Raw genomic sequence first — 17,540 nt, 5'->3', positions numbered from 1 at the left:
CATTAATCTCATCTTGGCAGGATATCTCGTGAGCTGCTCTGCATATTCAATAAAAATTGGCTGTTATATGTGGGCCATCTGTCAAGCAGGATATCTGCAACCTGTATCTTTTTTGTGAAAAACGTTGGCTTGGTTCCTCCAAAATTGATTAACCATTGTGCTGAGACAGTTCCGGAGATGTTCACGGGGAAGAAATGGCATTACTGAAAAAACTAATTAATAACCAATAAGATGGATGCAGAATAACTCCATATAGATCATGTAATAACAATGCACTCTGCATTTTAGGGGTGCCCCCGACTTAATATTTTCCATCCGAAAATGGTTTGAGTTCCAGAGCTGAGAAAGAATGTTATAACTAACATTGTTAACACTAGGTGATATAACAGAGAAATACAAAACCTAATAACCAGCCTTTAAAATAATAATTTAATTTACATGCATGCGAGGAGCAAGCCGCCTATTAATTACAATGGGTAAACATTACATCAGTTAAACTTATTAGGCAGTATGATTATTTTATTAATGTACACATTTAAATCACATATTGACATAATTTGCACTGAAATATGGCGTATGGAAGATTGTTTTCCGGGTGTCGGTGTCCCCTTGTTTGGGACACCTCATCGGGCGCATTTCCCGGGTTCATGGACTCTGTTACTTCACTGCCCCGGCCGGGATCCCAGCCGCCGGCTTTACAACGCACCCCGGTCCATCAGGACATTTAAAATACAATTTGGTTATTGAAGAATGTGATTAACGGTTGGAAATGGCTCTTATGACATAAGCAATATTTTTTATAATATACACAATATTTTTCCGGACTTTTAGACTAGTCTAAGTTTAAACTTCCATTTCCTGTCCTGGAAATAGAAGGTCCTGGTTTCGTTAGGAAGTCGTTAGGAACATCCCTATTCTGAAAGTGTTGGAACAACCAGCAAGGGGACTGAACATTTTGTTGATTTATCAGTAACACCAACACAATAACTTAGAACCAGCCTTTAAAATATTAATTTAATTTAGCACTGTATGCACGCATGAAGGAAGCCGCCTGGTAATTACCAGCAAAAGCCGCTCAGCAAAAGCTATACTTATTCTTCTGAATGTGTCAGAACAACAAGCAAGGAGACTGAACATTTCTTTTTTCTTTTTCATTTCAATGAGAAGCCCTCTCGCATTCATTTTGACAAGCCGCAGCTCCTGAATGGAGGTTTTTTTTTACTGCGGCCAACCGACCAATGAAAGACTTGGTCTACTCATCTCGTCGACTAATGTTTGGTAGAGCATTTGGGGGCAGCCCTAGTACATCTCTAATTGTATCTTAAGCCACAGCCTTTGACCTCTGACTCCCCAAGACCATGAGACGTGGACGCAAAGTGCGACTCTCATACTTTTTTGTTTTGCTCCGATTCGTTCTACAATATTTTTAATGGCTAGATATATTAGCATGGACCAATTATAATAATTTGCGTGATAAGAAAAAAAAAGAAAGGCACATCCAGGGCTACCATTAATGCAAGCTAATTCTCTGCATGAACACCTTTTCTAATCACTCAGACACAGGCTCACTGTGGGCAGGCTGAGAAGCCACATGATTGATAGGCACAATGAGGGCAGAGCCAGGAGACAAAATTTATTCTATTATGCTTTGCTGTCCCTCTCCTTGCATCCGGAGGGAAAGCAAGACAGAAAAAAGTGCCCTCAGACAGCATCCAGTAGGGCTCAGGTAGCTTATTACAGCCAAATTTAGCTGGGGTAGTCAGTTTCAACTCCCGCCGCCAAATATGAAAATTTACTGTTGGCTGTTAACAGATGGTCTGCATCGACGATGTAGTGGAACCTTCCCTATTACTTTTCTATTACTTAAGCATTTCCTTTCATGCCTTTTACATGTGGCTGCATGGGCAAAATTTGCACTTTTAAGCCACTCCAAATGGCTCTATTGTGCCAGATAAGTTCATTCTAAAGTAAGCAAAATCCACCTCAAAGTATATTCTGGCCCAGATTGCGCTGACACAGCACATCGCAGCGCTTCCTCAGTGCTCAGTTTGATTCCCGGATCTTACCTTGGGGCTGTCGGCTGGGGTGGAAGATCTGCAGGTCGAAGGGCTGGGCGCTGGTCTTCTGGATGACCGTGACGTTGTGGCCCGTCCACTTGTTAGCCCTCGCCAGGGTGTTGGTCCTCCAGTCTGTCCAGTAGACGTTGCCTCCGAAAAGGGAGACTGCAAAGGGGTGGGACAGGTACTCGTGGCCCCTCAGTATCTCAATGACCTCGCTGCCGTCGTAAAGGGCAGAGTAGATGGCGTCCGAGCTGTTTGGAAGGGAAAAACAAGAAGAGAAGGAACATCATTCATTAAAAATGATTGCTACTGCCCTCCTTCCGGATTTTCTAGCCCAGACACCATTTTGCCTACTAAAATTCAAGCATGGTGGTGGCCACTCAAAGATGACTTACTCAGAAAAGACATGTACACAATACAGATGGACAGAAGTGCTGGCCGTGAGATGTGGGTCTCTGCGTGAAGCTGTGTTTGGTGTGTGATTTCAGTAGCAATAAGTACTGAACACCACTGAAAAGCTTTGAACTGAAGTACAAAACTCTTGCACACGCAAGTCCATCACGATTGTCAGAGACCAACTCCACCAAAAAAAAAGTACTCATAGCATGATGGTGCAACTTCACATGGGTGGTCCAGTTAGCCCGTTGGGACAGCAGAGGCCCAGTTAGTATCTCTCGCGGTGACATACTTAAGAAAAACTGGTGAACACTCAGCAGCAGAATAACATATCTTAAGCTATAATTTTGACCTAATAGATTCTGCACGTGTTGTGGACACTAACGGCATACCGTGCGTCAGTCCAAACAATCCTTTTTTCCAAGTGATCCAGCGTCAGTCCATTAGGCCAGGCCCCGATCTCCATGTCCTTAAACACAATGTGCCTGCCGCCTCCGCTCATTGATGCGGCCTCGATGCGGGGAAAGGTGGCATCCCAGTCCGTCCAGAAGAGGATCCTTGGCGGCATGAGCAGAGACAGTGGGAGAGAGGTTAATCTGACTTTAAAGCACACAGCAGAGAATGAGTAAATGATAATAATAATAATAATAATAATAATAATAATAATAATAATTCTATGATAACACACATAAATACATCAAGGGCCATAAATAGAATAAATAAATAGAGGGATGGATAGATAGGTAAAGAGTCAGCTAGAACTCAAATTTTTGAATCTCTGTTAGACAATGGTACAGCCATCGGCAAACAATGAGCGAGCCATTCTCGCTCCTTTGTTAATGAACTTACATTGTAATCCACAAGAATTACATCCACAAAGCTGCTGTAACGGGGCCCATGAACGCAGGCACTGGCAAGCTGAGAACAGCACCGGACCGACTGGTGTTACCCCACAACATCTGTGACATTGGCAAGGGAAGGGAGGCCATCTGCTTTTTTTTATGACTTTTCACAGCTCAACGAGGCCTGAAAATGAACACTGTCTTTGCTCTGACCATCAAAGCCACTAAACATAGAAGTCTTTGCCTTCATCCGCAAAGTCAGAGGGACCTGAAGATGGTCAATCGTCTCTTTCGGGCTTAAACCACAAGACGACGACAATGGAACAGCGTTGGGAAAGGAATATCTTTGTCTGGATCAATAGCACTATTCATTGAATCAGCCCTTCCCAATCAATTGCCCGCTCCTTTGAGTGGATTCAAGTAATTAGATTAGAATTATTGCCCTGGGATGGAATTGTGCCGTTAGGCACCAAAAGCATCCATTAATCCTACTTTGTCCGGCTATGAAACGCAGCCATCCTCCCCAGTTGTGAAACAGTGATACTATAAGAATATGAGAGTGCATGAGCCGGCTGATAATTTTTTAAGGGTGTTAAATATATTTCAGACATGCCTAACGATTTGTAATACACTAAGTGCATATCAAGCACACAATCACAAGCACTCTAATCCAGGGCAGGTAATGCTTTTAAACAACCACACAGCATCTCCACGATGTGTCCTAGCCATGGAATTGATGTAAATGTTAACAGCAGATTCCTCAGAAGGTGAGACGTTATGGTTATTAGCCTTTGTTGAACCACCGTACATCACAAGACTTTATAACGTTGACAGGCCATAGCACAAAAGCAACAACAAACTTCAGCTTCTATTAGTACCTTTTACGAATCACTAATGCGACACAGTTTCTGCTTAACGCGAAATGCCTGCCAACTAAGGGCAGAGTGTGCCATTTTAAAGCCATAGATAGACTACAAACAGAGGAACATGCGCCTCGGCTGAATAAACCAACAAAACCTCGCATATGGTGCTCCACGGGGCACCTCGCACAAATAAGCACAAAACGTATTTGCTGCTGTTTTTATTTCAACCAACTGCTCAAGATGTGCTTTTTTGTTGTTGTGAGAAATAGTCTTTGAGTGCAGAAGAGATACAGGATTGTTATCAAAGCATGTGGGTGTGTGTGTGTGTGTGTGGGTGGGATCAGACCGGGCTCAGCTGAGCTACCCTACTTGTCAGTGTCAGAGTTTAGTCAACAGGGCTGGTAATGATGAGTCCCACTTCTGTGGCCTTAATGGACCCTAACATAGCAGACATCTTCATATATCAAGGCAGTTGCCCAAGTGAGAAATACGTAGAATTTTTTTTTGCGGTACTCCGGCAATCCTGGCGACTAGACCCCTTGGCGCGTGGCATACCCTTGTCCTGGGTCCAGAGCGATGGCCCGTGGGTGCTCCATGCCTCCGGCGATCAGCGCTGTGCGCATGTCTCCGTTCAGCTTGGCCACCTCGATCTGGTCCAGGTTGCTGTCGATCCAGTAGAGTTTCCCCGCGATCCAGTCCACGGCCAGGCCCTCCGGGGTGGCCAGTCCGTGCTGGACAACCACCTCGATACCTGTCACCCCTGAAATGATCGACAACGCCGACTGTCAACTCAAGGCAGTGTGATGCGTGCGTGGCTATTGATGTGTGTGTGGTTATTGGTTTCACAAGTGTTTTTCCCAATAAGAGATATTATTTAATACGCTTCAATTTCAAGTTAATTTCCCAATGACGCATTATCCTGCATGATGAATGTATGCTATCGGACGGTGCAGTGGCCCTCGGTTACAAAATCGTTGAATATACATTAAACAAGATATTGTGTTTTTCTGTCAGATCGGTGTCCGAGTAGCCATTTCTGTGGCGAAAATCAAAAATCTAGTAGAGAACATATGGCTGGGAACATTGTCTTATTCAGCAGCCCAGCAAACGCAGTTCCTGAGAGTATTTGGGGTGGGAAATAGTGAAGTTGTTTGCTAAATATAGATTCATTTTATATGTACAGTGCACTTTGGCACTTGGCGTCAACTTTTGACAAGTACACTGGGTGTACTTGTATATTTTTCCCACACCAACACTAATTATATGTATCAATGACTCATCCGAGAGAGTTTCTTGCCCATTTCAAGGCTTATAGGAAGTAGCCAAGCGGCAGCTCATGTTGCATTGTAAATAATGTAAATAAAAGAAGAAAATGGAAAACCCAGAAAAAGTATTGAGGAAAGCACTTTGTCATGAAGGAGAATGCTTTCTACAGTCTTCTATAATACATGAAAAAAAAAATGAAAAAAAACTTTCCCAGACTGCCTATAATCCAGCTGTTTACAATTATCCTTGGATGCCGGGGCTTTTGTGTACTCTTCACAAAAGAGAGAAATAGGTACAGCAGAGAGACGCCTTCCATGGCTCCGCTGAGGGAGATGACGGTGGGAGCTCTCACAGACGCTCAGAATCTCCCGGCAGCTACGAAAATAAAGAGCCTGCCGAGAAGTTCTAATTCATCGTTCTTTGAGATATTGCAGACGCTGTGGACTTTTCGGTCCCTCAGCGTTTTGGTCCGGGCCATTCTGAGATATATTGCTCAATGGGGGGAGACGGTATCGCCTCGCTGAATAGTAGATCCATGCACATGTGCGTTGAGACTGTAGGAATGAATCTACAGGCGTGTAAAGTAGTAAAGGTGTAGGCGAAGGCCGTCCGTAGAAAACCTTTTTATGGGAGTTGAAGGCTGTTTCGGTTGTAACGGTGCATAAGTGCGTTCTGGGATACGCTTGCTGTCTCAAAATTGAACGTCGAGAGGCTGCTTTCAGCAGACCAGATTTTGCTGGGTTTAAAGCCAATCCTGCTTTTCTAATCTCCTAAACTCAATATAAATTCAGTGAGTCGACAGGCAGCTTGGAAAGGGACATGAAAGAAGTTCTAGATATATCCTATGGTGTTTAAAATCACAATTGTGGTTAATATTAGTACATGTTTTTGTTTTTTTTATATTAAGATTTATTATTATTTTTGATAACCTTTATTTGTACAGCCCCTTTTATACACGACATGATTTACTTAAAAAAAAGCCATCAAATATTAACAATAACAGCAAAGCAAACAAGCAAAATGCATTCACAAAGTAGGATAATGAAATAATGAAAATAACAAGATACATTAAAAACAGGTTAAGGGGAAGCGAATCAAAGTTGATATACAACGTCACATTTCATTTTAAAATAGTGTACATTTTATACAACTTTTCTGATTCAGGGTCATCAATTGAGAGCGCGAAGGATGAAAAATTTTTCCTCAGTGATTTATTATTTTGTGTGTGAACCCTGAGCGTGTGTCCTGTGGGCATATTATGTGTGTGTGTGTGTGTGTGTGTGTGTGTGTGTGCGCGCATCTTTGAGTGTGCACAAGTGTGTGTGTGTGTGTGTGTGTGTGTACCTCCAGATTCAGAGAGCCTCCCTCTGTAGATCTTATCTTCGACCACGTCTGTCCAGTACAGGAGGCTGTGATTAAAATGGAAGTCCAGCGCGATGGTGTTCCTCAGGCCGGGCACCAGCAGACTGTAGTCGCGCTTGTGAAGGTCTATCCGTCTGATCTCATGACGGATGGAGAAAATGACGAAAGCCTCGAAGGGATCTGGTCGAAGGAGATGGACGAGAAAACAGAAACTGTTTATACAGGATCATGCCGATGTGACCCAAGCATGTACACCTTTCGGGTTCATACAGTTCAAATTCAAACTAATTCTCTTATGTTGTTAATATTCCGTCATTTGTTCATATTCAGCTTCCGTTGGTGTATTCTGTTTATAAATGGTGAATTTATTCTGCAATGACATTAATCATATTGAAACACACTTAACATCCACCCTCTTGGAGGCTCGTAGGCACGAGCAAGGCCTAAACATACTGCCCTGTATCTATACAGCATACATGTTACATGCTATGGGAGCCGGCCAACAAGACCCCATTAAAAAAAACACAATGGGAGCTAAAGTGACCAACATCACCACACATATTTACATTTAAATTGATTCATTTAGCAGATGCTTTTGTCCAAAGCGACTTACACAAGAGGCTACAAACAATCAAAGAATACATCGACCATTTTAGCAACCTTGAACTTAAGTGCCTGCGCACCTGTTTCTGAATTCAACCAGATACAAGTGCAAGATAGCTGTGAGGCATCTGAATAAAAGTTGTGTTATTAGGGGTCCAGCACGAAGTGCAGGCAGGAAACCTATTTTTAGTTCTAACAATAACAGCAAAAGGTTTCAATTCGGGGCCGTTCCGACACGCGCCGTCATAAAAGTATGATCCAAATGTGGATTTGTAGGAGAAGTTATTAAAAAATGTTGCATTTCTCATTTCCGCTAGGGTCCCTTGATAGCACTTCAGACTTATGATTGGTCATAGACAAGCGTGTCATTGCTTAAGATGGCGGCGCGCAGCGGCTCAGACCTGGCACATCTGCTTGGCTGCGCTGAGACAGGCACTCTCTAGTTATTGTTCTCTGAGTCTTTAAAAAAAGGAATTTGAGACACAGACTTCCAAAAGACAGTTTAGTAACTACAAGCAGTTTAGAGGAGAACACACTGGAGTACTGCTACACCACTATCCACAACGTGTCGTGTATCACTCTGTTCCCCGCGCTACACTGGGAAACCTGCACGTCTTGCTCCACCTGATACAGGCAGAAAGTCAGCCTGTATCCTCAACCTATTGTGAGGAGAGAAGAAAGTGGAGCAGTGAAGCCGTGGAGGAACTGTGTGAGTGCCTGGACTAGTGACGTCTTTCTTTCATTTACTTGGTGTAAGTCACTGTGATTGTCATAAGCCCTGGAAACTATGAAGACATTGAATCTTACATTGTTTGTAGGAACATTGTATTTGGGTCGAAAAATAAAAACACTAAAAACAGTTCTGAGTTTAAATAGAGATCAGAGTAAGAACTACGCCTTTACATCTATAATTACCTGCATATCCCAGCATACATTTGTATTAGCACTTAGATAATAAGCCAAATTCCACATGAATGGTACTCTAATATAAATGTTAAACTTCATAGTCAAAGCAAGATGTACAGTATTGCCATTAATACATAAGGCTGCATTCCATTACTGACAATTAAAAAGACTAAAATACTTTCTGGAACCTTGATAAAAGGACTTAGCCTTTATCAAGACATGAAAACGATTATGTTCTATGAAGAGATTACAGTATATTGCATTAACATAATTGCCAAGAAAACATAACTTCTGTAATCCAAAGTTCGATATAAATTATGCTGAGGCGGTCATGGCCGTATTGACGTTGACATGACTTTAGATAGCCAGGGCTGTTTTTTTTTTAATGATTATGTTAGTGCAATAAGTAATGCTATAATAATAGTAATATCAATATTAATATGAATATTGATATGTACTAGTAATCGCTAAGACAGGATCAGGTATTAAGGTGCTCCCAAAAGAGCACGGTCTTCCACATCGATGGACTGTACAGTATAATTTAAATATTATTAAATTCACTTCATGTGAAATCACAAGCGGTTGTTAATCGAAATTTCACAATTAGCCCTGTTTTTTTTCCCTTTCCATTCAAATGCGCTTTTCATTCTACTTTTTTTGTTTTTGATGCCAACTAGTTGATTTATCATACAGGCCAACAACCATCTAGTCCACCGTTCCAAAAACATGTTCTTGCACACTGGCATTAATATATACATAACATAAATACATCACATTACATGTGTGTCTACCTTTATACAAGCCCATGCTCATCATCTCGCAAACACACTTGCAATATTTATTTTCAAAGAACCCCACAAGCCTCTCAGCAGCAAAGACAGCATAGGCGGCACTGCAGCCAAACGGGACCTAATGGAAATACTAAACAGAGGCGCAAGCATCACCGCATGACCAAGATTCTTCTCAACACACTCCATGATTACTTATTTACTCAGACGCCGGATCTGCAATGCAAATGCACGGCACGGCCAGCGCTCGGAAAACTTCACATGGAATCCAATAACACCTTTGTCAAGATTAAATGAGGGTGTTTGTATTTTTATGCAAAATTTGATTTATGTTGGCGCTGTACAATTCTGAACTGCTTCCAGGGAAAACTGCATATCCTATTCCTACTTTAATGTAAGATTAGAGCCGAAACTGCCATCAATCTTGGCAGGAAATAGAGAACCGGGTAATCAAAAAGAGCTCCATAAATCTGAGTGCGACAAGCCAAGAGGGTGCGGGCATCTATCTCCTTCCAAGAAGCCTACCTCATCAAATAGATTATTGAATATTCACAATCAGTATGTTTGGAGAGTTAGGGTTTTTAATGCGATAGTAAGCTGCTGAAAGCATGTGTTGGAGGACGTCCATGAAGCCAAAATGAGGAGGCAAAGGAGAGAGAGGAGAGAAAGGAGAAAACACGGCACCTTCCTCAACTGCGGATCGATGGAGATAGGAGAGGACTGGGCTCATCGCCTCGATGCCTCCTCGGATTTAATGCTGATTAAATTTGAACTGACAGTACCCCCAAATCACCAACTTCTGCCGTTCATCCGACCGCCTCGTCTTTGCCTCCTCCGCAGCACCCCGGGGCAGGGGCCCACATGAGCCCAAATTCTGTTGTTTCCCTTTGTAGACTGTTCACTCCGCTGTCCCAATTACCTGCACGGCGACGCTTGCACTGAAAGATGCAGGCGTGAGGGCGGGCTGTTTTTTTTTGTGCGAGCTGACACTTCACCGATGTTGTAGATTCCCCATTAAAATATTTTAGATGCCTTGCTAAGATGCATTCTTTATACACAAACTCAAGCTGATTTTTTTTCTCAACAATATTCACACATTTCTGGCATCTATTGATTTTTAACAAAGCCAACTTGTGAAATGAAAAAAAAGCTATTTGTACTTGATCACTATTTCACGGGGGGGGGGGGCAACAAAATCATGCCGATAAATACAGTGTCATATAACTCAAATGAAACACAGAGACACAAATACACATCAATAGGCATTAAAAATGTCAACATAGGCACAAAGAGCATGTACTATTTGCTAGTTGCTATTAAAGGTATTTCACTTTTTATCTGTTACAGATTCAGACCAGAGGGTCAATATCAATTTCATCCCTGTGTGTCCAGTGCCGACAAAGTGACAGGCTGCATACTAACCGTGTTAGCTCAACGCTAGGCCGCAGAGGGAATCACCTAGCCTAGCTCCATCTTGCATGATTATGATAAGTAAAGATAAAAATTACATGTTATATGCAAACTGAGATCTACTTTGTATGTTTTTATTTGTACTCGTCCTAAAGACGCAAGATGCATTTCTAGCTTCTCCATAACTCAGCGTCTATGATGCTCGAAGGTGCATTTCCCTAATTTCATGGGAGCTAGGCTACTTGATTCCCCCGCACCCTTACATTGAGCTAACACAGTTAGCACACAGCCTGTCGCTATCTCGGTGCTGGAGACACCGGAACAGTTGACAAAAACAAATTTCCTGATTGCAAAATATAGGATTGAATTATTCTGTTGATGCCCTTTTCCTCTTGTACAAATATGACACAACAACTGTAGTCGAATTTTACTGTATTACAATGCAGCATTGCAATACTGTAATTAAACCTCCATCGATTTACGAAAATGGATGCAGCATCGTTAAACTACGACTGACAAACACATACATCCTGACAATCATCCAAACACAAAGAAGCGTACTGATGATTATGACACGGCGACGTGAGATCGTCTCTCTACCTGTGCTGTGACAGCCGTCTCCGTCGGGGTCCAGCCTCCACCCCGGGTAACAGGAGCACTTCACGGTGGTCTTGTACTGCTCGCACACCTGGCTACACTTGAGGTGACGGCTGCAGTAGTCCACCGCTTCGCATGTCTTGTTGCTGGAGTCCAGGTGGAGACCCGGCGGGCAAGAGCACACCACGCCCTTACCTGGTGCCACTGTGCACTGGTGGCTGCAGCCTCCCCGGGCCACCAGACACTTATCTGTGAAGGAAGTCCAAAATAAAAATAATAAGAAAAGCCTGTTTAGAAAAACTGAACTGATTTTTTTTTTTTCAATATTTGGCTTGAGGTCTACACAACAAGTCAATAAGTTGGTGCATTTAAAAAAAAAGCGTTGTTATCTGACATGATGTAAACAGCGTTGCAGCTTAAACGCCACTAAATATCATATGATTATGTAAAACAAATGGACTATTGTACTGGTTATTGGTAGTTTTTGCCACATCCTTAGATCAATCAAACTAACTGATCTGTCAAAATTTGTAAAACAAATTTTCAACAAAGATAAAAATCTTGTGACAGAAATGATCTAGTATCTTGAATAAAACAAATAAAAGGAAACTCCACAGATAGGAGACACTTATTTCACTCAAAGCAATCCCTAGAATAAGATAGCTCTCTGAGTAAAATAGCTGAAGACACTTTTTATATAATCCTAAACACACAATTGGTCAATTTATCCAAAAAATGTAGGGGGGCGGGGATCTCATCGGCGCGCCAGCGATTGGGCCCAATTGCTCCAAATAAAAAAAACAGTGTGTTTTTATTTTAGATGTAGGCTATTTTATTTTACTCCATTAATTATTAAAAGAAAGAAGAAAGAAGCACCGTGCGATAATGGCTAGTGTTAGTGTGTGTGTGTGTGTGTGTGTGTGTGTGTGTGTGTGTGTGTCTGTGTGTGTGTGTGTGTATGTGCGTGCGTGCGTGACTGTGTGTGTCTGTGTGTGTCTGTGTGTGTCTGTGTGTTTGTGTGCGCACGCGTGCGGGGGGATACAAAATAATATTTGCACCGGGGCTTATCACAATCATGTCATGCTACTGAATCCAGGGTTTATTTCGTCATCTTTTTTTTTTTTTTTAAATGTGATGCTTTGCAGAGCATCAACACTTGCTCTCAGCTGCGAGTCTGTGAGTTGAGCGTGATAAAGAAGTATTGGTCCAACTACTGGGGAAGGCTGCCTGGGGAGGGCTGGCATTCCTTCACTCAGCGGTAATGATGAATAAAAATAGTAAAAATAATAGTAATAAAAATAATAAAGTAATAAAATAATAACATGAGAATGACTTTTCTTCGCACACGATGGATATGCTTCTCTCTTCTCTGAGGCCACGTGGTATGGGAAGCTGTTTTCACATTTAATCCATAGGACAAACTAGTCACTTTATAAAAGTTACTAGTATTTATATTTTAGTTACTAGTTGTTATTCCAACAGTTACTAGCAACTGTTCTAGTTTTACGAGTCAAAATGTATTAGGTACTAGTACTTATTTATTAGATACTACTAACCATTACACATGTCACTAGTACCTATTGCAATGTTTTTGGGTTCCATGGTTGAGATTTTAAATATTTGCCTCTGACTAGTATCTATTCGCATTGATACTAATGTCTCTATGTTCTAATTTCACTAGTCACTATAGATATAGTGCTGGTACTTATTCGTTAATGACCATAGTGCCTTTTCCTGTTGTTACAAGTAATGTTTTTTCTTTACCAGTAACAATATTTTTACCAGTCATGCAAAATTACTAGACAAAATGGCTTGTTGATAAAAGACTTTTTAAATTGAAAAAAATACTAGTAACAATTGGAATAGATACTGTACTAGTCAGAGGCAATATTTAATATCTAAAACTTAGCCCCATAGGATTCAATGACAGAATTGTCCAAATTGTGACTAGAAACATCACAATAGTTATTAATAACAATTGGAAAAGTTACTAATATCTAACATATAAGTACTAGTATCTAATACATTTTGACTTAAATCGTTACTAGTAACTGTTGGAATAGCAAGTAGTTACTAAATATACAGGTTACTATGTTAAAATGGCTTGCCATAGACCGGTTGTCGGAAGATGAAAATTCCATATTGCCGTAAAAAAGGGACCGGTCCGGACTCGGGTTTTTCCACCGTTCCGTCGCTGCCATTGAGACCCCCCGGTTGTGGGATCTGGGGAGCAGTTACGCGCCCGGGGGAAAAGAAATGAAGAAGAGTGGTTCCAAAGGAGACGCGGTTACTGCTGAGGTGGCACCAAATCAATCAGGACACTCAAGGTCTGCCTTGTTTGTGACCTAATTTGGCGGGAGCTTGTGGTTAAGTCGGCGGCCTGGTTATTTATTTTGTTTTCTTCCCATCCCCCGTAGCCGCCATAACACACAGGGACTGGGGGGTTCGGAGACCCCCCCCCCATCCCACATGAGGCTCTGTTATCGACAGCCCTGGAGATGGACCTCTGTGTTTACACAGCTCACTCAAAGAGATTAGAGGTCCGGGGCTATTCACACTTCCTTTTGGTCTCTGAATCAACAAACACCGCCGTCTCATCAGGCCCTGAGCTAGGTGAGGTGAGGGGATGCGGTGATGGGTCCACTGGGAGAAGTTCCATCAGATCCCGCGTTATTACAGCGGGTGGGATACAAAAGCCAGCGGTTAGCACAATTGAGCTGAGGAGTCTGGCTGGGCCCTGTGTTCTCAGGTTCCATGGAGGGAAATGAAAAGGCCTGAAGGGACGTAAAAAGAATGTTTCCGCTTCAATAATTTGGTGACAGGTCGATGACGCAGGTAAGGGATTGCAACCAAACGGCTTGTGGGGACAATCGCAACGTTTCCGGGAGAGAAACGATACGAGTTTAATTGCGATGGTACTGTCGGTTATTCATCTTCTTATTCTTCATCTATTACTTTTGCCAAATGAATTTCTTCCCCTTCAAGACGCCCAACGAGGGCCAAGTACGCGTCTGTTCTGTTAGGAAACACCAACAGTCTTATTCATTTTTTCTTTCTTGGCATAACCCCTTGAAGATGTCTTGGCAGAAGGACACAAACCAAGCATACCAGCCAAAACAGCAACACACACACATGCATGCATGCACACGCACGCACGCACGTGCGTATTTAGTGTTTTGCGTCTTACCACAGACGGGGCCTTCGTCCGAGCGGTCGGCGCAGTCCACCTTGCCGTTGCAGATCTTGTCCGGCGTGAGGCAGGCCAAGGTGTCGTTGCCGCAGGGGTACTTGGGCGGCTTACACACGGCCGTCTCGCAGGACTCCTCGTCCGAGCGGTCCTCGCAATCGATGTCGCCATCGCACACCCAGCTCTTGGTGATGCACTTGCCTGCGAGGACGTATCGGAGACATGGACATTTGGACAAAAGCGTTGGAAGTTAGCCCCAAATTCCTATTGATCTGGATTAAAGAGCGCCCTATCACACATGCCAACAGAGCTTCTCCTCTGGTCCTGCCAAGCAGTTGTTGCAGGGGGTGGGGGACGGGGACGGGGACGGGGACGGGGACTCTTCAATGCGGTTGTCATTCTGAGACAGCGGAACCAACGTAGAGGGCGCTGAGAAACGTAATAAACTGATGACAGCCCTCGGCATCATTTCCACCACAGGAAAGACATTTATTCTCTCTTTTGTTGAAATACAGATAAAGATGTAAAGACCTATAAATTAATTAGTGGGGTTTTTTTTCATCGGTTGTCATGAGTCTTCTACAAGATTTAATGCAATTGAAATTCCAAGGTGATCTTTGGTTAAAAGGGTACAGCAGGTTTTGGGGTTTTTTTTGGAGAGAATCTGCTTTTTGCCTGTCTAAACCTGATTCAGACGTGAAGGCCAGGACCAATTTCATCGCTGTGCATCCAGGATGGAGGTAGTGACAGGCTGCTAACTGTGTTAGCTCACTGCAAGGCTGTGGAGGGAATAAACAAGCCCAACTCCTGTGAAATTAGGAAAATGCACCTTCCGGCATCCGTTCGAAAGATGAGTCATTTAAACAATACAACTTGCGTCTTTATAATGAGTAACAATAAAAAAGTTTGTTGTGTTGAATGCAGCTACAATATATTCAGAACAAATTTTGACGCATAACCATTAATCCATCCGCTGTTTGACTTCACTCAGACACAGAATCATTTCCAAGGAATAAACACGCAGCAAAAGTGCCAATCTCCTTTCCCTGGGAGCTTCGATCAAACACAACAAACGCAGCCTTAGTTCTGAGCTAAACGCTCCACTTCATGTGGAAATCCGCGGAAGATCAATACGTCTTCGCCTAAAAACCTGCACAAGGGTGTTATCTGTAATTCCCTTCACTGTACACGTTGGTAAAAGGCAAGTGGAACCACTGATAAGGAAGCAGCGCTGGGATGCCAGGACGTATCATCGTTAATGCACTCTGCCAGGTGAGGCTTGGACCGCAGCGCGTCCCAATTCACGGCTTTTTCATCAAGAGCCGAATCGTGAGCGATGGGATGGAGTGGGATGGGATCCCACAGGTTTCACGCTCAGTGCTGGATGAGCGCATGCCAACGTGGGAGACTTTAGAGACTTGCGAAGGCATGGGAACCACGTAAGAGCCTGTGCAAGCACGCGTGCTGGTTTGTGTATGTGAGTGTGTGTGCGTGGGAAAGTTTCTGCACTCTTTTTTGGATTTCAAACACAGTGGATACCAACGTGTCAGATGGCTCTATGTAGTATTCCACATTCACCTGTTGGACAAAAAAAAAAGGAAATCTCCCACATGCTGCTAAAGGATCGGTTCGCTGTTTTTTAGCCCAGACCATAAAAAAATGTTGGTTTGTTAGTAATGTATTATCACTAAATACATAAATAGTAATAGCAATATAAATTACTAATATGTTAGTAATTTATAATTAGTAATTGCCCAAACTCACAGCACACTTTACTATTGAGGAACTTACCACTCTGCTGCAGCTTCTCGCTGTGCTTAAAGTCTAACAGGGCAAACAAGTCTTAAAAATTTTAAAACGTTAAACCTCCTTTTTGTGAGAAATAGGAAGTTCTCAATCTCATAAGACAGTCTTTATGACATGTTCAAAAAAAAGTAATGCTCGCAGACCAGCGCAAATCAGCTCTTTTGGCTACACCTGCACTAACATTAGGAGACTAGAAACAGTCGCGCCTACTGGCAACCTACTGCAGCCACCATTACACTTTGGATGGACTGCAGCAATTGCAAAAAGTCATTTTTAATAAAATGTGAAGTTACTGAGAATACACAAAACAAGTGACTATAATGTGAGCTTAACATTGTTTGCTCTGTTGGACCACAATGAGAAGCTGCGACAGAGTGGTACGTTTCTGAACAGCCCAGCGTTCAGTGAGGTTGTGCTATTGATTGGAACATTTGGAACAAGGCCTGGTTAGAAGAAGCCGAGCTATTGTGAAGGTGCAAGAATGGTTCAGAAGGAAGCGGGTGCAGATCATTTCTGCTTTGGATCTGCCTTCTGTCTCACCAAACTCAATTCCATTAGGACATATATCCACGGCATGCACATTGCAGAGCAGGGAGATAATTGCTTTGGCTCAGTAAACTGTAGATAAAAATTAGAACAACTAAAGCCAGCCAATTTGACCTTGATTTCACAGTTTATAAACAGAATGGAAAACACAAGACTTTAGTTTCTACTGCACTTCCGTCCAGTGAGTGTCTCATGTAGGCACTGCCTACCACTGCAGAGGCCAGATGGGGAGTTGTGGTGCATAGGAGCTATGGGGAAAATACCATACCACATGTTGTATTATTCACATTTGAGTTAAAAGGAGCATGAAGAAGAGGGAAATATTTATTTTTTCATAAGCACTTTACTTTAACAATGACCTTGAAAATTGAACTCCAAAAAAAAAGGAAGCCCAAAGCTCATTCGTAATCCAACACAAAAATGGGGCAACATGTCCGGGGAGACATTTTTCTTCACAAGTGCTGTTAACTTTTTTTATTTATGTGGGTCCCTTCGCTACTCGGTGTGGAAAATTTATCATTAAATGATTTATAAGGAAATTCTAAGCTTTTAGTTTTTGCATTTCAGATTAAAGAAGAAACTGAAATCAAATATATAGAACCCACTATACAGTATACATGGACACAAACACCATTAAAGGCATACAGTACGTAAAAAATTATATATGTTCCATTTGGGAGCTCATAGTACTTGCAAACACAACACAATCTATCGACCATAAAACAGGTGTTAGTTGCATGGTGAGGTGAGATGTCTCATTTGAGGTCTTTAGCAAACTTTATGTGCATAGTGTGTTCTTTTGTAGCTATTCATAATAATAATAATTCACCCTTTGTGAAAACCTCAGACATTTACTTCCACTGAAATTGTTGTCCAAATGGTACACAGATTGAAGAGATTTGACATTA

At 42.3% G+C, this 17,540-nt stretch overlaps 1 protein-coding gene across 1 annotated transcript in view; it reads right to left on the bottom strand.

The window, feature by feature from the left end:
- Positions 1–17,540, bottom strand: part of lrp1bb (low density lipoprotein receptor-related protein 1Bb) — a gene marked incomplete at both ends in the record, with an annotated part of 302,444 nt that overhangs the window by 122,134 nt on the left and 162,770 nt on the right. The window contains 6 exons of the mRNA XM_080019511.1: positions 2,067–2,311; positions 2,849–3,013; positions 4,717–4,921; positions 6,772–6,969; positions 11,097–11,342; positions 14,281–14,481. Coding sequence (XP_079875637.1) covers positions 2,067–2,311; positions 2,849–3,013; positions 4,717–4,921; positions 6,772–6,969; positions 11,097–11,342; positions 14,281–14,481 — 1,260 coding nt within the window. The remainder of the gene's footprint in view (positions 1–2,066; positions 2,312–2,848; positions 3,014–4,716; positions 4,922–6,771; positions 6,970–11,096; positions 11,343–14,280; positions 14,482–17,540) is intronic.

The sequence above is a fragment of the Zeus faber genome, assembly GCF_960531495.2.
Source record: "Zeus faber genome assembly, chromosome: 18".
Lineage (NCBI taxonomy): Eukaryota > Metazoa > Chordata > Actinopteri > Zeiformes > Zeidae > Zeus > Zeus faber.
The sequence above is the reverse complement of the archived record's forward strand: the minus strand, read 5'-3'. Positions and strand labels throughout refer to the sequence as shown.